At 37.0% G+C, this 23,712-nt stretch overlaps 1 protein-coding gene across 1 annotated transcript in view; it reads right to left on the bottom strand.

The window, feature by feature from the left end:
• The window catches only part of SLC2A13 (solute carrier family 2 member 13), a 372,286-nt gene that overhangs the window by 218,166 nt on the left and 130,408 nt on the right, over positions 1 to 23,712 (bottom strand). Inside the window, exon 4 of the mRNA XM_055318501.1 lies at positions 2,555 to 2,663. Within this exon, the coding sequence (XP_055174476.1) occupies positions 2,555 to 2,663 (109 nt within the window). The remainder of the gene's footprint in view (positions 1 to 2,554; positions 2,664 to 23,712) is intronic.

Consider the following 23,712-nt stretch of genomic DNA (forward strand, 5'->3'; position numbering starts at 1 on the left):
AAATTGTAGCAAAATTAATGATACTATTTACTGAATCTTAAGAATGGAAAAAGATACATGCACACACACCAATTTTACAGACTAGAGAGAGAGCAAAAGAAAACATATTATATATGAGTCTCAGATTAGTCATCTTCTATCCAGATGATGACCGTTGTGCATCTATTATAATGAAAGACTTAGACTAAGTTTCATGGGCTTAAAATATGAATGTTTGAAATTGTGTATTATGAATAACCAACAAGTTATTTGTTATAGGTATTGAATCATTTAAGTGTCTAACCCTCTAACCTCCAGACATTAAAATGGCATATTAATTTCTTTACAGAGTTGGCCACCTGTTTTCCATCATGTAGAAGCAATCCATATCTGGCCATCATTTACCTTACTTTATTCTTCCTACTTTCCACGATCAATACTCAGCTGCAAGCAAAAGCTGTATGACAACACTACCTATATTATGTACAGTTTGGGGTAAGCAAAGCACATAATGACTACCATAAATCTTAAGGAATATGGGAATTCTTATGCTCATATCACTTGATTTCACTGTGAGAAGACTGAATGTTTGTAGAAATGAACGTCTTGTTAAAATTTGAAAACAATCAGCACAGTTTACACTAGATATCTACAAAATGGACTATGACAGTGATTTCAATTAGGAACACACACTGGCCTTACCCACTACCCTTCAATGACAATTGGCTCTGTGAGGTTTTATAGGAGAACAAAAAAGTACAAGAATAATTCATTTTGTCAAATTTAAATGCCTAGAAAAGGGCAGAACAAACGAAAAAGATTTTCAGAAACAGAGAACATATTTTAAATTAAGTTGATAAAATGGATATTCACATGGGGTATTACTGCATTGCATTATTTGAAAGACTGCTGTTAGCCTTGTTACAATTTTGTTCCATCACCACACTTAGGATGGTGGACACAACACAGAACAATCATGGTATACCATATCCAGAAAACAAATAAATATGCTAGGTACTCTACTGAGGTGCTGATAAAGGCGATAAAGAGCAGATAAAGGGGATAAAAAATTAAAGTACATCTTAGATGGAAGGTGGAGAGGACCAAATATTAACAATGCAATCCAGGAAGTTGTAGTCTATCAAGGATTATGATTAAAACCAAATTCACAAAGGGTGTAGATATACTTAAAGTGGAATTTCTTGGGGCACCTGGGTGGCTCAGTGGGTTAAATATCTGACTCTTGATTTCGTCTCAGGTCATGATCTCAGGGTTATGAGATCAAGACCTGGATTGAGCTCCACATGTAGCAAGCAAGGAGTCTCCCGGAGATATTCTCTCTCTCTCTCCCCGTGTCTGTCCCTCCCCTGATTTGCATACATGCATGTGCTCTCTCTCCTATCATAAATAGATAGATAGATAGATAGATAGATAGATAGATAGATAGATAGATAGATAAATAAATCTTCAGAGTTTCTTAACAAATCCTGATTTAATCTTGGGTCACTGGGCCCCAATCACTGTTTTTAATAATTATTTTAAGCTATTCACGCTTCTCAAATGATCACTAAATAAGTCACCATATCCCAAGTAACTTCAAAGGAAAATATCAAGAGTCCTAAATACAAATGCTTTACCAAATAAAACTGAATTTTACACAATCTGTATTTTTTTGATAATTTTAACCAATAGGTACTGGGGAGAAACTTCTACGATTTAGCAGGTTTTCACCCAACAACTAGTTTCTCAGCAAAAATCATAACTTTCCTAACTTTCCTCTACCAAATTTTATTACCTAGGATCCTAAAAGTCTATTCTGTGGAGGACTGAAATAGTTCTACATAGCCCTTATCATAATTTGAAATTATATATTAAACTGTAAATTTAATGTGTCTCTTCCACCAGCCTATATACTTTGAGACCAATAGTATGTCTACTTTATTCACTTCTGTATGTCTTGTATAAAATGGGCCATCAAAAATGGGTTTAATGTTGGATGAATAAAACATGGTAAAACCCCTACATTTCATCCTGCTCCACCCTAACCCCCATACAACTTTTTGGATTATTCTGACAACTAGAAACCAGGAAACTTGTGTCTTCCCCACTTTCCTATTCTCACTCTGTCTCTGGCCCACTATACTCTGATGGTAATACACCTTCTATTAATGTTCTTATCACATTGCATTGTAACAGACTGCCCCAAAAGGAAATGAACTAGTTATTTGTGTGCCAAATAACCTCTGACAATGCCAGGTGATTCCCTTGTGTTTCACTTTTTGAGCAGCATCAAGAAATGGCTTATGAAAATGATAATTCATTACCTCAAAATACAATGAAGTACTGGATGATGTGTAAGAAAAACTTTATGATATCAAATAAAGCCAATAGAGCATAACAAAATAAACCATCTCCTTCTAAACTACATTCTGATAGGATTAAAAATTGTAAATTACCTTCCAAAGGAGGATCCTATACAATTAATATAACAAATCACCAACAGTCCTATTCTTTTTTCCATGTAAAATAATTCCTTCACAATGTTTTCAGTAAAAAGCCAGAAAGAAATACATACATGATGGTGTTAATGCCTGAGAGCTGTTGGAACATTTGTAGACCACAACCCACAATTAAAGCTCGGCGAGTTGGGGGATAACTCAGCATTCTGTAGATCACAGGTCCAGCTTTTTTAAAAAAGAAAGAAAAAGAAGGACACATCTATTACTTTCAGCTCCCATAGTAATTATTCCCATTAGGATCAATTTCCCCAAATCTCTGTGAAATCAACATGACTGGGCATTGTAAAATGGAACATATAAATGTTTACAGAAATCTGGGCACAATCTATTTTCTAAAACAGTACATATTTGAGTTCAAACTGCAAAAGCATCAAGAAACAATTCAAGTTAAAGCAATTTATGGGTACTAGGAAGACCTACATAATTGGAACTGTCAGAAATTATTCTTCCTTAAATCCCTACAAACTGCATTAACTACTCTTCTTTTTCCATTTCCTTGGCAATTAATTATTATTTAAAATGCATTCAATGGATTTTACTTACAAAGTCACTGGCAAATTGCTTCAATCAACCAAAAGAATGAATGGCATTCATTAAAAACAAACAAGGAACAGAATTCATTCCAATTTTTTGACTTAAGTAACAAAATTCATCCCAATCTATTCAATTAAAGTTAAGGAATTTGGGCATGATACAGGACTTGCTTATGGTTTATATTATTAGTAAATATCACCTAAAAAGGTAATAAAAGAAAAAAATTAATGTCTACTTTATATAGAGTATGTATGTATGTATGTATATATGTATACATATACATACATACACAACATACATATATATGTCATTTATAGATTTTGAATAATTCCCTAAGTGGCATTCAATCATCACTTCAAAATATAAAAATATAAATGGGATTTCAAAATGACACAGTTGCCTTGGTCTCCATATCAGAACTCTAGATCAATTCTGGAAAGCTGTAGATATGAACTACTGGAGCCTTAAGGGTCCCTCCCTTACATTGTCAGAAGTGCTTCAATTACACCTTCACCTTTAGCTTTAAGAGGCATTTCTATACGGTGTCCTTGATGGGGCCAGAGTAGACTTCTAGACCTATGGTATTCCTGCTGTTAGAAGACAAGGCCTAGGATCACTGGGATGTTAACTGCTTAATTAGAGGCATTCTTCCTGGAGGCTAAGTTTTATTAGTAAACCCTAAACCAAGTCAAGTTTAAAATCCAAGAATTTTTACCATTTCAGGAACCTTTTGGAAATCTAATATTCTAGTTCACAAAAATGGAGTAATATATGCTACTGTCTTGGCAATAGAAGTTAACTTGGGACATTAGGCAGGGTATTAATTAGAACTGAACACTACGGGAATGGGAATATTCATCTCTACAGGAGTGTGATGAAAATCATATGAAGACTTGATTTACAGCAAATGATTCTCTCCCAAAATGGTAAGATAGGGGCACAGATAGAGAAGCCATTTATGGTCATTCAAAGCTTAATGCAGTGACAACCCATTTAGAAAGCAAGGTGAGAGTACTATAAATGTCAACTGTTTCAGATTGAAGTAAAGCAGTATTAAAATCTAGTACATCAGAAAGGCTGTGTGAAATTGGTAGATTTTGAAAGCTTTACTGTGACAATACTGAAATACACCTGGATCAGTTATGTGAATAGTGAGCAGGTTTGTCTGCAAATTCATCTACCAATAAGTAAGCCACAACATAAAAAACACACACAGCATCATAAAAAGACCTACTAATTTCCATAAATCAAAAAATCTAAATGAAAAAGATTACCATTTACTTTGTGTACCATGGAAAATTTAAAACAATGACAACAAAACAAAAACAAAACACCTTCTTCAACTTTTAGCAACCTCCACAGATAAGAAATTGGCCTTCTGCAAGGAATCTATTATAATCTGTGGACAGCTACATCTACTTTCACTATTAAACTGTAACCATGATTTGATGGACAGATTAGCTAATAATGATTTTGGAGGGCAGGAAAACAAAGAGATAATTAGAACAAATTAAGATTATTAAAGTTTGACTTGCCAAAATACCAACATCACGTATTTACTTCCTAGTTTTTAAAATTCTGAGTTTTTAACTTTCTCTTGGTTTTGATTTCTTCCTATTAAAAATAAATTATAGCAGTTCTGTTATTGGACTGGCTTTTTAAAAAATATACAGATAAATTTTGGGCACAGTAGCTGCATATCTGATTATGCATAAATAAAATGAAAGCATTTCCTTTCATTAAAATAATAAACCTAGCTTTATTAGGCAGTAAAACTGACTTAACAAATGCAAACTGTCATTAATTTTTATATCACGGAAGCTATGAGGCAGAAGAAAAAAATCAAATACATTTATTGGTTGAACATTCATAAGTGAAAACTCAAAATGTCATGCTCTACTTATTTCTTTTCATTTCTGTGTTTAAAACATTTAGTATATGCAAACATTTCACACTTAATTTTTAAAAAGATATTTGTGTCTTTGAGACACAAATTCCCACGCAAAACATAAAACCTTTAAACAACTAAAGAAGAAATGCAAAACCCAAAATATAACACGTGCTAAAACAATAGATTCAAGAACCAAAATGGGTTCAATTTTCCTTCATTCTGAACACCTCATACTAAGTAACTTTCACAGTAATTGTCCAAGTGTGGCAGGTACTCTAATGGCCAGGGTGAAAAGGACAGTCCTATGAAGTTCAGCCATTCCTGTTAATAGCTGCCTGTGAGCCAACCCTACAGATGTTTCTCCAGGTACAATTTAAAATGCATTAGAACCACTTTATATAAAATCCTAGCTCTTGAATTCAGCTTCCAGCCAAGAAGAAGTTATAGTTACCAAATTTACCTGCAAAGTGAAGCCAACAATAAGGCCATAAAAAATGTAAGAGACAAAAGTTCTCATGACAATGGATAATAGGCAAGGAAGGAGAGCGAATCCTGAGATTCAGGAAACAAAAGAGGTGAACCCTACAACAAATGTCCAGGTTTAATACCTCAAAAAAAGGTTCCTGGCTGCTATACAAAGAGGGGAAGCTCGGCAGACTCTGGTGGTCTCCTTGAATTGAAAGTATGCAGTTCAGGATCCGAGAATGCCCAGGGTGCTGGATTTGCCAGGGCAGAGTGCCAGAGTGGCAAAGAGATAGAGAGAGGACAAGGAGATCTGCAGTCAAGGGTACTCCATTGACTTGATATGTCTGAGGGAACTACTTCAAGCAGGAGAAAAGAGTCAAAGAGAGGGATTAAAGGATCTGTCTGGATCAACCAGAGGGGAAAATCTGGAGTGTAGGGAGGAGTAATCAAGAGGATCTTACCTGGGTAACAATAAATTTAGTCCTAGATTAAACACTGGGTGGGTACCATCTAAAATAGTTTAAAATCAAGACACCACTGCTTCCAAGTAACTGAATGCATCCCAGAACAAAGCTCAGCAGTAAGATGAAATTTATAATGTCAACAAAACAATAAAAAATTATCAGGCATGCAAAAAAACAGGGAAGTACAATTCGTCACAGTGGGGATTAGTTCATCAAGAAGCCATAACCACCCTAAATGTCTACGTACCTAATAAAAGCTTCAAGATATATGAAAAGAAAAAAAAAAAAAAACAGATACTACTGTAGGGGGAAATACTGTTATACTCAAATATTTTATCACCTCCTTTTCCATAACTCATAGAATACATAGGCTGAATGTCTGCAGAGAGAAGACTTCAACAACACAATCAACAGATTTGACCTGACATTTAAGTATCATTCTACTGGCCAAGTACAGAATATAGAATTCTTTCCAACAGTAAATGAATGGTAAATGTTTTGGAATATTTACCAAGATAGATAATATTCTCAGCTCTAAAAGTCATTCATTCATTCATTCATTCATTCATTCATTCATTTTCCCTGAGCTGGGCCTCATTCTCTAGTTGCCGAGCCGGTAGGCATGGCTTCTGACGAAAGGCCCGGACACTGCCAGTTCTTGGCTGTGGCGGTTTCTTTCCTGCAGTGCTGGTTTTAGCCCCAGGCCTGCCTCTCACCTGGGCTGGGGCACTGGCCAGGCCCAATGCTGCCCCCCCCGCTGGCTCCTGGGGGCACGCAGCGCAGACCTGACCTGGCCGAGGCCCTTGGCCACCAGGGCTCCCTTCCCTCAACTTTTCCCTGGCCTGTGGCTTTTCACCTGTTTAACCCCCTCCACTAACATCTTATCAACCTCCAGCAGGTAACACTGCCAGCATGGGCTGCCTGCGAGGGCTCCCAGTGTGCCCAAAGCTGCTCATCCAGGGAAGCCAGGTAAGGACTTCCAGTGGCCTCCCACCTCCCAAGGGCCTGGGTCACCCCTTGCAGTGAAAGGCAAGCAAGCACAAAAGCCTCCTGCAGAGAGGGCTCTGGGGGCAGGGGCAGCGCCAGCGCTATGGGAGGGGGCTCGCGGCCAGCTGCCCTCCTCAGCACCAGAAGATGCTTATAAAGCCTTCCTGGTTTTTTTTTTTTTAAACATTCTTAGTTTATTAATCCTCTCATGAAAAATCTGCACAATCACCACAGATAAAGCCACTGCAGAATCTTTACTCCTTCTGTTGTCCAATCTCCAGCTCACTGCTAGACACTTCATTTCTTTTTGCCAGCACCAACGTTGGCTTTTGCAGTCCCCCTGACTTTCTTCATTCATTCTGTTTTTGCGTTCTTTGCGATGTTTTCTTGAAGTCTTTTTCTTCTCATACAGGCCATGTCTTGCAAGTCTATGTTTGGGTTCATTTTTTTTTTTTTTGCGTAATCCAAGGAATCATAAATCATGCCAAAACCAGGTGCCTTGCCACCACCAAAATGGGTTCTGAATCCAAATACAAATATGACATCTGGTGTGGTCTTGTACATATAAAGAATGTTCTTGGACCATCATGAACTTAATAGAGAAATCAACAACTGGAAGATAACTGGAAAATTCCCTCCACATTGGAAACTAAATACCACATTTCCATGGTCAAAGAAATAATGGGAAATTAGAAAGTATTTGAACTAAAAGAATATGAAAACACAACATATGAAAATTTGTGGAATGGAACTAAAGCAAAACGGAAAATTTATAGCAATGACCTTGGATTCCACTTTACAAAAGGACAAATGAAACCCAAAATAAACAAGATAAAAAGACTAATAAACAGCAGAAATGGAAATCCATGACACAGATAAAAAGATAGTTGAGGAAAAAATAAATCAATGAAACCAAAAGCCAGTTCTTTGAAAATATCAATAAACTTTGAGCCACACTGTGGTAGCCTGAGTAACAGCTCCTCAAAAGGTATGCACATGTACTAATCCTTGCAACTTGTTAATGTTACCTTAGATGGTATAAAAGGACTTTGCAGATGTAATTAACAATTCTGACATGTAAAGATTATCCTGGATTAACTGAATTTGGCTTGGCCCTAAATGTAATCATAAATATCACTATGAGAAAGGCAAAAGGAGATTCAGGATAAAATGGGAGAAGGCAACGTGACCATGAATGCAGGGACTGGACTGATGTAGCCGTAAGCCAAGAAATGCCAGCTGCCACCAAAAGCTGGGAAAAGCAAAAAACATATCGTCCCCCTTAGAGTCTCTTAAGGGAGCATAGCCCTGCCAACACCTTTATTTCAACCCAGTGAAACAATTTCAAACGTGTGGCCGCCAGACTGTGAGAATAAATTTCTATTGTTTTAAGCTACCAAGTTCACAGTGACTTTTTAAAGCAACCACAGGAAACTAATACACAGATCAGGGGGAAAAAAAAGAAAAGATACTAGTTACCAATCTCGTGTAAGAGAAGTGAAATTGATATAGATTCTATAAGATATTTTTAAAAATAATAAAGAAGTATTATGAACAACTTTATGGCATTAAATTCAACATCTTAGAGGTAATAGGCAAATTCCCTAAAAAAGATAGAATTTCCAAAGCTAAAAAAGAGCCTGAATATACTATAACCTATTAAAAATACTGAGTTTCTCAAGTCTCAATGGTTTGACAGAAAACATCGCAATGGCAGATGCTTATAGAGGGAAGAGTTATATAAAGGAGCACAACAAAGGTTTTTGAGGGGTATAGACATATTCACTATCTGTACTATGGTGAGGGTTTCACAGTGTATACAACTGCCAAAACACACCAATTATAAACCTTAACTGTGTACCATTTATTGTATGTAAACCATACCTCACAAGAGCTGCTAACACACACACACACACACACACACACACACACAAATAAAAAAACTCTAGATGTCAACAGGGTTGACATAGTGACATGGTTGGTAAGGAGCAAATTCAAATATTCGAAGACCATAACCTTCCCTTAAGTGAAGGGCACACAAAGAAGCTACTAATCAGAAGCAACAATAATATGTGATTAAACTGGGCTTATGAAGTTGGGGCAAGGTTACTAAGTGAGAACTGTCAAGTATGCAGGACCCTTGGAATCTCTTCGCACTCTTCTTGCTCTTATTCTTCTCTTTCTTCATTTATTTAGTTATGGATTTTTACCATGTACTAAAGAAAACTTAAGGAAGAAGCAGTAGAACATATTATGACTAATGAATTACAAGATGCAAACTGTAGGCGGCTTCCCCACTGTGGACAGTCTGCACAGACTCAATTCTTTGTTATAAGAAAAGATGCTCTGTGGAGAAAAGCAGGGGCCGGCCTCAGTGGAAGCAGGATAATCACTGCTCAGCTTCAAATATTACCCTCCCTGCTCCCTGAGGTGGGGCCTGTGACTGGGCTATCATCAAGCTCAGCAAAGCCACATCAGCACCGTCCTCCGTCCTGCCCTGACACAACTAGAGGACACAGTTCTCATGCTCCACGGGCCTTCAGAAGGGAAATGATGCCAGCCACAGTGACATCAGGATTTCAAGTGATCTGCTCAAATCTCAATGCATTTTCTAGTATTGCAATAGGTCTTCATGCCTGATGAACCAATTTTCATCATCCGAAGAGTTGTAAATAGGTAGGAAATAGGTAAGAACATTTGGTTTTAATGAGCAAAGGAAACACAGAGGGATCAGATGACTTTCCCAAGGTTACAAACTAGTAAGTGTATAGATCTAGGACTTGAGCTACACCTTCATGCCATAAAGGACGAGAAATTTTATATGCATACTTAAGTGGATTTTTCCTAGCATAAAAAAAAATCAACAATTGTAAACAGTACAACAAAACACAAAACTGAAGCACTTTCAAGCTACAGTAATAAACATGCTCATGACTCTAATCTCTCAGCCTCTTTTTCTCTCTTTTTTTTTTTTTTTTAGAGCCTCACTTGCCACAATCCCCAACCTTAATTCCAGAGTTACTGGTTTCAGAACCTTCATTTCACTCTACTCAGAAATTTCACCATTCTCATCTCTAGAGAGTTAAGTATTGTTTGCAAATAATTAGGAAAATGGACATTTGTTTCATGACAAATTCAGTGTGTCTGTGGAGCAGACCCTTCTTCCTTGGACTTCCACTGTTCCCTCCTGCCTCTCTAAGTATTCCCTCACCAATGTATCATATTAAGGCCCCTCCTGTGAGACTCAGGTTTAGGGAAGGATCCAGAAAAGGCAATGCCAGCTCAGGTACACATAAAACAAAAGTCATCACTCCTCATTTCAAACTTGCTCTTCACCCTGCATTACCTAATTTTCTGCAATCAGGATAAAAAAACGTGGCACTTGGCTATTCATTCCCTCTTCCTACTTTCCATACCCAGCAAGCTGCTAAATTCTAATGAAAAATAACCTATGTATGCCCATATTCTTTCCACAAAACATCAGAAACTCTTATTTTTGCATCTGCACACTCTGTGTCTCCCCAGCTCTCTGCTGCCCTGTTGGACTATCAGCCAACTTGTAAGTAAGACTGGACAGGGCATGAAGACCAGGGCTGAGATTCCAGCTCCACTGCTCGGCCCCTGATAGGTGTTCAGCAGTGTATTCACCCCCATTAAGCCTCTCTCTTCAGCTAGGTGGTATAATAGTAGCACTTGTCAGTATGAGGATTAGAGATAACAAACTTCCTGGCGCGCAGGAGGTGTGACGGTTAATCTGATGTGTCAATTTGATTGGGTCACAGGATGACCAGATATTTAGCTAAACATTATTTCTGGGTGTGTCTATGAGGGTGTTTCTGTAAGGTGAACATCTGAATTGGCAGACTGAGTAAAGCAGACTGCCCTCCCCAGTGCAGGAGGGCATCATCCCATCCATGAGAGTCTAAACAGAACAAAAAGGGGACGAAGAGTTTGTTCTCTCAGCCCAACTATTTGACTTGGGACATCAGTCCTCTCCTGCCCTCAGCCTGGGACTTACACCATCACTCCCGTGGTTTGCAGCGTGCAGAGGACAGATTAGGCTATCTTCTCAACCTCCATAACCGTGTGAGCCCCTCTCTCAGTCTGTCGGTCTCTCTCTTACACACACACCCCTCTCCTATTGGCTACTTTTTGGAGAACCCTAATACATCCTGTATCATTGACAAAGCCTTGTATATGGTCTCCATCCAATCAACCCAGCCTCTCCACATTGCTGTGACCCTCCCTGTCTGCTAAAGCATATCCCCTTTCACTTCAATTACCTGCTCAAAACCTTCTGTCACAGACCCACCAGGACCTATCTGACGAAGGGCACATACCTGTCCCAGCTTATCTTTCTAGATTTATCTCACATGTCCTCTAATATGCTATACTTCAACTATCTTCATGTAACCTATTTTACATCAAAAAGCCTCATATTTTTATGTCTCTGTCTCTTTCAATGCTCCTGTTCTATGAGGTCACCACTGTTCCCAAAAGAGGATATTCTGTTATCTGAATCATGCTGTCAGTTTTATACCTCTCTCATGCTTTCACTGCTGGCTAATTTGTTTTGCAGGTTGGGTAGCTGATGTCTCTTCCATACTGAATTATGTGGGGTGATGGTTCAGGTTTCATCTCTGCTTTATCATTTTGCTTCCTATTGTACTTAGCCTAGGGTCATGCAAATAGAAGAAATTCAATAAATATTTGTTTAATGAATATGAGGGAAAGGGAGGGAAGGGAAGGAGGGAGAGAGGGACACCAGAGCAAATAATAGTTATTGAGAACTCAAGAATAAAGCAATCTGAATACACTGCAAGTTGCTAAACAATGTTGTGATTAATTATAAACGACCATTAAGATCCTGGGCATATCTAGGCTGTTTTCCTCTTCAATATGCGGCAGATGATATTTGTGACTACAAGCTGGTGCTTGGCACATGTTCTGTTTGGAAGGATGGACTGCTGCTACTGATAAATTCAATCCCATGTGGCTCAATCATTCCTTCACAGTCTGGCATTTATGCCAATACATTCTGAAATCCTTCTAAGGCAATCAATTTGCCAAGATGTTGTACTGGGCTGGTTGTCTATAGATGCGTGCTTGTGAGCTGATCACGGTCCATTAAGGCCTATATGCAATGACTGCGTTAACCCAGTCATTATTATTCCAGGTTGCTGAAGCAAAGACTTTTTTCTACTTATAAGGGGAGGCTGATAGGGCTTTATGCCGCTAAAATGTGGGTTGTTTTTTTTCTTTTCACAAACCTTGTTTTGTTATTATCTTAATTCTGAAATATTTCTTTCATTAATGGTATCTACATAAACGATGGTAATCATAAATCTAGCCCAGCAATACTCAAACGGAATCTCTGAACTTCCTGACAGCCATGGGAGTGGTGTGTTATTGAGGAACAAAATAACAGGAAAGATTACTACTTTAGACAACCTTTCTTGAGCAAAGGGAGGCATCCCTTTTTAAAAAAATAAATGGACAGTCTTCTTAAACAACTATATTTTTAACATTAATACTGTCTTTGGACAAAGCAAGTTTTAAGTGAAAGAATATGTAACTCAACCTAATGGTCTTCTGCAGTATTTTAATAACAAGTTGTCATTCTCAGTGATATAAACAGTCTCTCCCCTACTTAGTTTTTCAGTAGCTATACACTAAGATACGGGACTATGTATGACCTGCATCTCCTAAAAGCTATTACAACCACAAGTCATGCTGAATAGTGCAGAGACCAAGAGTCTCCACATCAGGGAATCAAAATCAAATCAGATCTAAATCTAGCTTACCTATGTAGAAGCTGTGTGAAGCTGCCCAATTCCCCCTCTGGGCCTCACATGCCTTGTAGGTGACAACATGTACAACGCTGTACTTCATAGGTATATTATAATGCATGTAGTACTGCACCAAAACTCAAATAATGAAGCTATGGTTTCATCCATCAGTGCTCTAGTAGAATTTCTCCACAGATGAAGCGAATGAGAAAGTTTTAAATGGAAAATTGTCAATAAATCACGTGGGCTTTCCTTCTAAGTAAACAAATGGAGTCTCTACTTTTAAGATTCCACAAAATAACTTTAAAAACCCCATTAACATAAAAAATAAATTATCCTATACTTATAATTTCTATTTTTATAATTAACAGAACATTCCTACAAAGATTACTAATAAACCACTAGTTATAAATCAGTAATACCTAAGCTACAGGCCTCTATAATAGATAGCAGTTGTACCAAATCCAATGATGTATGCTGTCAAACTATTCATACAACCAGAGATAAAATCAGAATTATTCCATTCTCTGCTTCATTTTAGATGTGTATACTCCCAAGAATTTATGTATTCCTATATCTTGATCAGATTATAATGTTTTAAGAAGTATAACTCTAAAGAGTAAAAATTTTCTTGGTTTGTTAAAGTGTGTATTCATATGAATATTTAAATTTACATGAATATCTGAATAATATTCTATTAGCATATTAGATTCAGGCATTCAATAAATAAGTACTATGGAGAATGAAGATGAAAACCTAACCAGGACTCATACATTTTCTACTGTTCTTTCTCTTTATATTTGGTTTTACACATGAAAGTTACTATGAATAAAGATACCAAAAAGATAAAAATCAGGCTGAATTAAATGGCTCACAATTTTATGGTAGAGCAGAATATCTAAAAATCATGATTGTCCTACCACATTTCAGAAGCATGATTGCTACAAACATATGTGGTACCTTGAAATATAACATCTTAAGGAAGAGAGACTGTTATCTGTCAGCATGATTTTCAGAAAATCATAATTACTCCCAGTATAGCCAAGAACTAGTTACAAAAATGAACCAAATATATGAGGCTATAAATCTATTCGATAATTCTAAAGCAGTTCTCCTGCCATACACTCTTTTCCCACTCTCCAATTACCTTCACCAGCAACAACAAAAACAGGAACAAAAAGGGGGAGGCAGAGAAAAATCTTGGTCACCTACATGTTACTAAATATCAATTAGTCATTAATTATAGAATAAGAAATAAGGATGTCCTTTTTTAAAACACACACAAAAAAACAGATTTTATTTATTTACTCATGAGAGACACACAGAGAGAGGCAGAGACACAGGCAGAGGGAGAAGCAGACTCCATGCAGGGAGTCTGACACGGGACTCGATCCCAGGACCCCAGGATCATGTCCTGAGCCAAAGGCAGATGCTCAACCACTGAGCCACCCAGGGATCCCAAAAATAAAGATGTTCTATTAAAGAAGAAAAAAAAAAAAAAACAAAAAACTTAGTTCTCCAAATTAGGGTAGGAAGTAAATGGAGCATAGGGTTCATGGAAATGAAGTGGATTCAAAATATGCATTTTCCCAGCATTCTCATTGTTCACTTATAAAGGTTTAACTCCCCAAATAAATAACACATGGCAGAATGTAAATGTTGTTGAAAACGGAACAGGGCAATAACTACATCTCCCATTTGTTCAGATATGCTAGGACAGGGGATCCCTGTGTGGCTCAGTGGTTTGGCGCCTGCCTTTGGCCCAGGGCACGGTCCTGGAGTCCCGGGATCGAGTTACGCGTCGGGCTCCCTGCGTGGAGCCTGCTTCTCCCTCTGCCTGTGTCTCTGCCTCTCTCTCTCTCTCTCTATCATGAATAAATAAATAAAAATTCTAAAAAAAAAAAAAGATATGCTAGGACATATGAGCTTTAAAATTTCATACTAAGCCATGAATACAACAGACGAAGCTAGCAAGAGCTCCATAAATGTTTGGCTGCTAAACCCAAGAAGTTGGTGCATAAGACCCTGGAGCCCACAGGGCGGATGATGGAGACTAGAATCTATTTTGCTCACAGCAGTAAACCAAAAGTATCCTACATTAGCATATAAATAAAATCTCTCTTAGGGCCAATCTATACACTGGCTCTTTTTCTACCAAAGTTTTGTGTGGCTGCTGAGCTTGCTTTGAGTTAAAAAAAAAAAAAAAATCATCAGTGACTTCTATAAACCTTAGTGGAAAGGATCTACATAGCAAGTGTGAACAAAAACCTAGATTTCTACAGAGAAAAAAAAAACTTCTTTAGAAACGTTAGTCTTGTCTCAACCTACAAAATTCAGAAGAAAACATCACCAATAACATGCAAAACACAAATGACAAAATTAAATCACTGCATTTTCCAAATCAAATACAATTTAAGGGGCACCTGGGTGGTTCAGTGGTTGAGCATCTGCCTTTGGCTCAGGTTGTGATCCTGGGTTCCTGGGAGAGAGCCTGCATTGGGCTCTCTTGCAGGGAGCCTGCTTCTCCCTCTGCCTACGTCTCTGCCTCTCTGTCTCTGTGTCTCTCATCAATCAACAAATAAAATCTTTAAAAAAATACAACTTAAGTAGACCAGTTAACTGGCATGAACACAGCTACATTTATTCCAGAAAGATGTGTTAGGAACAATACAGTCCCACATAATCCCTTTATTTTCTTTTCTCCAAAATATTTATGGTCTAACGTGGTTAACTGAACATCCCATCCTCATGAGATTAATACCTAAAATAAATACTGAAAAGGAAATTTATATGCATTAACAAGCTGGTACATCAGTTTTAATGTTTAAAAAAAAGCTATTGGATTCCCACAAAGAATTGATCATTTTTACTGAAGATAAAATTTTAAACCTTTCTTTTAAAGGCTCATCTTGTTACATGTTGCAAAACTGAAAAGAACAAATATAACTTGCAAAGGTTGGGAGAGTTTGATAAATCTGAGTTAAATTCAAATAACTTTTAAAAACTACTTATAAATCTGGTTTAGAATAATCTTCTAACTTACCAGAAATAAAAATATGACTAAAACTAAATTTTCATAAATATCTACTTATATATCCAGTGACACTTAAAAAAGGGGCACAGCTTTATAAAGGATGTGGTTTAGTTTACTCAAGCATTATAAGGACTACTACAGAAATGTCAGTGACCTTTTATAGCAAAGTACAATTTTCAGAGTTCTTGGCCTCTGAAGGTAATTTCCTTCAAGATCACAAATTTTAAGACAAGCCTGATATATAGCACTACACCTGAAACACAATCACTCAAAATCAAACAAAATACTACATCAAAAGGAAAGCAAAGGAATAGTAAAACTCTCAATATTTAGGAGTAATATCTTATTAACTTTATACACAAAGCGTATCCCTGAACTCCCAGATTAAAATAAAACTTGGACATGAGAGATCTGCTAGTATAATACAATGCCTGTGGGAAACTGGCTTGTCTGTACATTATGAGGGTGTGAACATCTTCCTTTTTCTCTTTTGCACACACACATACACGTGTGCATCAATAAAATATATGTGATCATGGATATATACACATACACAGAGACAGAAAGAAAGAGGTTTTGTAGGTATAATGATCACTATTACAGATTTTATCACTTGCAGACCTTCACTTCTTGATCCCCTTCTTCTCCAGGCCTACTTGGAGAAATATGGAAAACTATGGGAGAATTTCTACAGAGAACAATTGGCAGAAGAAACAGAGATGTCAGTTCCACATGTCCCACTCCAGAAAAATACTGATATTCAATTAGCACATGCAGACGGATATTTGCATTCAGTGCCTGTTAGCCTGAGAATAGCACTCCAACTAATCATCCCCGAAGTGATTTCACTCAATCCATGTTCACAACCAGACACAAGAGAGCTTTTAATGCTGCTCCTATGTGTTATCCTACTGCCTATAACAACTGAGCAAGGAGAGTTTGGAAGACATTTCTCCAGATGCCTTTGCTTTTAGATGTCTGCGGGTATCTAACTTTATTTCCTAGGCATCTTTGTTTTTAATTTGTGATTGTTTTTCATTAGGCAGATTCTTCTAATCTTCTAATATGACACAGACCATAATTTTACTTGATATGGTTTGAGACACTCTTCTAGATAAATATGGCTCTCTAGGGATGAGGTCAGTATTTGAAAATCTACATATGGCTGTTTTATTTTGAGGCATGTCTGCAGTTGCCATATGGTCAGTAGCAATCTGTGAAGGGAGTCAGGATGTGTCTATTTAAAATACTGACTGAAACTTGAGTTTCCACTTAGAAGTGCCTCCATCCATCTTTTTTTCCTAAATGCTAAAGCTTAGTCTTTAAAAAATGCAATCTGCCCTCTGTAGTGCAAAATCCAATTACAAAATAAATTTTATGTCTACATATTTTTGGTTATGCATATATTTAAAAAAACACACTGAGATGTGGAAATGGTTCTAATCCTGCTACTCAACTTGTTCATGGCTTAGACTATACTCTAGCATGGCTCGTGATCACTTGAACGCACAATTTAAATAGAAATGAAGCAACATGCAGCTGAATGCTTCTCAGGAATGTTTTTGAATATCCTGTCCTCTGAGGTCCTTTAAAACATCAGGATTCTATGACTCCTTTGAATGAAACTAATTTAGGAACATTTACATTAAAAATATATGGTTCTTTATATGAAATATAGCCATGATGTAACTGTTATGTAGGAGTATAAACAAATGTTCTATTTGAGTGAAGTATATAGCTTTATAAATTATTCCCATTCATTATTCATCAAGTTACTATAAATGTTTTAGGAGAATAGTGAAAGCCGTTTTCCAGCACTTTTCTAAAAAGTACTACTCATAAATATTCTATTTAGGCAATTGGTATAAGGCTCTTTCACTTTGTTGTTATACTTCCATTTGGTCTTTTAATGAAAAAAGAAATATATCCATGTGGGAATTGAATGGTTGTAAAAGGCAAACGAAATTATTTCTAATAAGACAAAGAACTGACATATTTAAAACCAGAAAATGGCATTTAAGTAACCCCAAAAATGTGTGTTCTAAAATGGATTTTGACCTAACAAGTGCTGACCTACATAGAGTCCCTATCCACATATCCACACATACTTTCACCTCGCTCTGCAAATTACCTCAAATCTTAAACCAATTCAAAAGCCATGTGATGTAAGTTCCTGTATCTTACCCTTTTCTAGCTCAGTGAAAGTAATCCTTTCCTCTCTGAGCCCTCATTTTTTTTTAAAGATTTTATTTATTTGAGAGAATGCACATGAGCAGGACAGAAGGAGAGGGAAATGCAAGCCCCCCTCCCCCCGCACTGACCAGGGAGCCTGATCCTGGTCTTGATCCCAGGACTCTAGGATCATGACGGAGCCAAAGGCAGATGCTTAACTGACTAAGCCACTTGGGTGCCCATCTGAGCCCCCATTTCTGTGCCCTGCCATACTCTCTCCTTCCTCCTCTGGGATCCTTCCTTTCAAGCAGTACCTCCATCCCAATTACACCAAACTGCAGTTTCATCATCTCTATACTTGCTGTTAGAATAGGTCTACATACACTTTCTTGATATCTGCCATTTTTATGACGTAAGCACCTGCCTAACCCGTCCTTCACGACTCTACTGAAACTACTCTCTCAAAATGTCATTGATGAAATTCTAATTGCTAATACCAACATTCTCTTTATCTCCTTACATTTCATGCTACAGCCAACTCTTTTGTATACCTCTTTCATCCCCTGCCTTCTCTGATATTACAGAATTTTGTTTCGCCTCTGTTTTATTCCATATCATTGACCTTTGCTGGATCTTCTTCAGCAACTAATTTTATAAATCATATTATTACATCGCTTTCATGGAGGACATTTTTCACTAGTCACACTGGATATCCCCTATAGTAAGTCTCATGTAAGAAAATATGTAAATGCCAGTGAAAGTATTATTTTCTCATTTTTCCCCCTCATGGACAATGAGAAGCATGTAACTGACTGCATTATCCTTGCAGTTACAGCAGACGGGGCTCGGAACCAAATATGTAACCATTTGTCGCTAAGTATGTACACTTCTATGGTTAATAAGGTATATCCAAATGTTAGTTTTCCCCTGGTATCGATTTTCTCTTCTAATTCTTAATTTCCCACAGCATTATGTTTTTATTTTTATTTTAGTTCCATTTTCTCGAACATATTTTCTGTAAGCTTCCTACAATAGCTTAGGAAATAAGATATATCCAATTAACCAATCAAACAATGTAAACAACTGTAGGAACTCAACAAATTCAGAATCAAATCATTAATTATGCTCTCAAAAATAAACATGATAGCCCTGCTCTTTTTTGGACAAGGTACAGAAAAATTTCTTCTAGAAAAATTTCTTTTTGATTTCTCTTTGCTTATTATATCCAACTTTGGGTTGATCAACAAATACGCTTGTCAAATGTCCTCCAATTATCCCCTAGTTCTATCCCATGCTTAGCTTTATCAAACTAATAAGCAGCCATAATCATTTCATTCCTTCCCTCAAGACATAACTTGTGTTTCCTCAATGCTTAGAGACTTATTACGACACTCGAAGTAGTCTGGTATGTGGATTCAAATCTACCTCCCATACTAACACAGTCACAGTGAACTTGTCACCAGAGGACATGTATGCTGTAATAACTCTACCATATTTCAAGTTTGTCATGTTCCTGGAATCTTTAAACCAGTCCCAAATCTCCTCCAAAATCCTGCCCATCCTTTGAGGTCCAGCTCAAATAATATCTGTAGGGTCTTCCCTAATCTGACTCAAACGTCAGAATTATTAGCTTGCTCTTATTTTTCAAACTCCTCTTACATCACTTTATTCTGACTTGTACAACGGACTAGTTTATGCAGTTCTTTATCTACCACTAGGTTTTTAAGTCTCTTAATAGCTGATTCCATGTGTTACGCCTATGTTTGTTTCCTTGCTGTAACTTATAGTAAGTGCTCACCGATTACTGAACTGAATTAAAAGATAATTTGGTTTATACAAAAATATTTCCTCTAAATGTTTTTCATCTAATAAACATTTATTTCTTTTAAGGTCTAAAATTAACAAATAATGTGAAATATTACCATTTTTGTCAAATGGTACAAAAATTTTATTAACCATACTTATCTCCATCATTTCAGAATTGGCTTGGGTTGTGTCAGCATCTCTGGTTTTATGAAAATCCCTATCTATGGCAGTGAACAAATTAATAGGTGATTCCTCTCATTACCTTCTGACTCACTATAAATACTACTTATAATTCATTATAATTCATAGTTTGGTGCAAAATACATGGCTACGATGAAAAATGAAAACATTGTATGCATAAAGACTGTGATGCCCTACTTCTTAGGAAACTATCTGATAAAATATAGTGAAATACTTAAGGTATAAACTAGGCTCTTCATTGGGGCCCTTTCATTCACACTTCACTGCTCGACTCAAATCTCTAAGAATCACATGGTAAAAACACAAGGAATAGTATTTATGGCTAAAGTAGGGCAACGGAACATAGCCCACAAAGCCCAAAGACCTTCTGCTGGGAAATATATCTCCCAAGAGCCTGCTGCCCAAGAATGCAGTTTATGCAGATCCTGGTTAATTAACATGACTCATCCATTATATTGCACTTGCTAATGACCTCAGTTCTTATTTCACCAAGAAAACAGAAGCAATTAGAACACAGCTAATTCATCTTCTCACCACAACAGCAATCTCCCTGAATCTTGACCCATATGTTCTAACATACCCTCTGGAACAAAGCTAACCTCTCTACTTTTGGTCTGAATCCTATCCCTTTGAGCCTGAGGAGGAGAATATTGCTCCTATAATAAGTATCCTTCCCTCTATCCCAATGTCAGTTTCCCCTATCTATTGCATCAGTCCCATTAGCATACAACTTTGATATAATATCCATGGTAAATAAAACTGAAAAATCAACTTTAAAAAAAAAAAAACACATCACCTTCCACTTCATACCTAATTTTTCTGTTCTAGTTTACAAAAAAACTCAGGAATCATCTATACCTTATATCTCCACTTCCTTTACCTTCTGTTCTCTCCTCAGTCCCATTCTAAGTAGACTTTCATCCCTACCAACCCACTGAAATTGCTCTTATAAGGGTTTTTAACTATCTCTGCTTTGAAAATTCAATGATAAACTATCAGCAACATTAGGAAATAGTTGCTTTTTCCTTCCTTCCTTCCTTCCTTCCTTCCTTCCTTCCTTCCTTCCTTCCTTCCTTCCTCCTTCCTTTCCTTCCTTTCTTCCTTCCTTCCTTCCTTCCTTCCTTCCTTCCTTCCAGAAACACTTCCATCACCAGTTTCCAGAAAACACTTTCTCCTGGTGTTACTCCTGTATCACTGGATCCTCTTGCTCAATCTCCTTTGCTAGATCCTTTGGGCTTTTCTACCTGACCTCCAAACTCTGGAATGCCCCAGGGGCACAGATCTTTTTCTCTCCATATTTGCATTCCCCATTGATCTCAACTCCCTAACTCCAACCTCATCTCTGACTTCCAGACTCCCAAACTCTCAGAAACCCAACTTCTTACTCCACATCTGCACTTGAATATCTGATCTACATCTCAAACTGTGCTAATAACCAAAACAGTACTGTTGACTCCCCAGCAATTCACTTCTCCTTCAGCATTCTCCTTTGCACAAAATAAAATTTCCATTTACCCAGCTGTTTAAGCAACTAGAGTCCTCTTTCTCACCTGTTAAGTCTATTCAGTTAGGCTGCCTTTCCTTTATGGCACTTATAACTATCGTAAGTTAGGTATTTATGTGCTTTCTTGTTTACTATTTATCTCCCTCACTAGACTGATTTCTATGCAGCTGGGGTCCTATACTCTAATGCCTAGCCACAGGACAGTCTGTGCCTTGCATGTGTGTTAAAACAATTCTGTTTCAAAACCTACAACTGCTTTTGATTCAAGGCACATTTCCATACCATGCTTTTTGATCTCTTTCAGAATCAGAGTCAGTGGAAAAAGTATGTGCTCTGGAATTAGATGTGCCTGGGTTTCTTTATGAACTCTGCTCTACTACCCCAACCCCGCCAGCAGCATTATCCTCATCATTAATATCATTTATTCAGCACTTTGCATATTCTATAAACTACATCAACTTCTTTATATACATATCACTGAGTTCTAACAACAAATATATGGGGCAAGTGTTATCATCTGTTACATGGATCACAGAACTGCCAGCTAGTACAGCTAGGACTTAACATGCTTCCAAAGCCTCTCCTCTTAGCCATTATATTCTCCTGCAGCCCCAGTTCAATAATTTGTTCAAGTTCTCCCACAGAGCTATAAATGGCTCAAAGAGGACTCAAGGCCAGTTCTGATCTCAACTCATGTTTTCACTAACTCTGCTAATCTATAAAGCAGGGTGATGATGACACGATATGAGCTGACGTGTGTACTCAACAGCTTCTAGCTCCCTGTCTGGGGTTCTGACACTCAAATGCAGGTGACTGACTACATTTTTAAAAGCTTCACATTGCTTCCAGAAGTTTTCTTTAGTCTCTGTACCCGCTCTTTCAGTATTTTTGAAGCACTTCTTCAATGAGAATCTAAATGTAAAATTGCAGAATAAACTTTCAAGACACGTTCAAATATATTAAGGTATCATTATATAGCAATTTGTACAATTTTAGAAAAATGGCATGGAACAATAATGACTCTCATGGACTATCATTGCTTATAAACGGAGAAGTTTTACATTATTAATTTTGATAAATAACTCCTCCTCCCCTTATAATGTGAAAACACTATAAATTCGGGCACTTTAATGTGTTGTAACTCAATCATAGCTCAGTTTTATTTTACAAATCAGAAATCTTAAAACTCACACTAGCATCAAAAAGCATGCATCTGTTACATCATATGACCAAATGCTTTGCTATACCTGGAAAGGGCTAAACTGCTAATCACCACAGCAATCCTTTTTTTTTTTTTTTTTACAAATGTCTCCAGTTTAAAGAGACAAATATTTAACAGACAGATTTGCAGAGCAAATTTCGCTCAGCCAAATTGTATACTTTCTGTAAAATACCTATTTTAGAAAATTGAGGGAGAGAAAAACAAAATCACCTTCCTCCACCTGGCTTACTCTTAATTTTGTTAATTTGCTATGGAATATGAAAAAAATAATGCCCAGGAAGGGGACTGAGAAGCTTCTGTATTCCCTCAACACAATAATTTAACTACACTCATCTTTTAAAGATAATCTGCATTTTGAATTCCCATACAAAAATAAGTCCATATAATAGCTTTATTCAAGTGGTTAACTGGACAATGCCTATATTTTTACTCTACTAGTATTACTGAAGAGCAGTGGAAATTCTCTAAATTTCTCCATGAGAAGTCCCATTAATTTTAATTGGAGCTTCCTATCCCCAGTATCCTTGGCAGATAAAACAGTTTGGAGATTACAGCCAAGTATAAGATTTCCCAGGGGAGTATCTGAAAATAAGTTATAAGTATTTAAGTAAGCCACCTGTCTGAATGAAGATTCATTCATTTGATCAGAATAGCTTTCCAAACTTCAAACAAACCAGGCACAGAACAGATGTAACTCTTTAAATGCAACTGTTTTTATTTCACTTACTATTAACATGCATCACAAATGGATAGAGCAACTCTAGAGTCCAAATATATTAATGCTCAATAATGCATATTTGTTTATAAATCCCAAATCATAAACGACAAACCATATTCTTAAATTTGCATACTCTAAATAATTATGTGCACTAACAACAGCCTAGTAGCATTCCCTTCTAATGCCCAAACAACTCATGCATCACAACAATGACACCACTAGTCAGAAGTGAGACTCACAGAGAAAGCACTGCTGTCATGGGGTGATACTTGTTCAGGACTTCATTTTCTTGTCTCCAATAAGGCTAAAAACAGACCCTAATTTAGCTGCTCCCTTAGACAACCAGCTTAGATACTTACTATGACAACACTAAAACGTTCTTCCTAATTACCATCAAATGCAACTTATTGTCATCACCAGAACTCTG

This window comes from Nyctereutes procyonoides, unplaced genomic scaffold (genome assembly GCF_905146905.1).
Source record: "Nyctereutes procyonoides isolate TBG_1078 unplaced genomic scaffold, NYPRO_anot_genome, whole genome shotgun sequence".
NCBI lineage: Eukaryota > Metazoa > Chordata > Mammalia > Carnivora > Canidae > Nyctereutes > Nyctereutes procyonoides.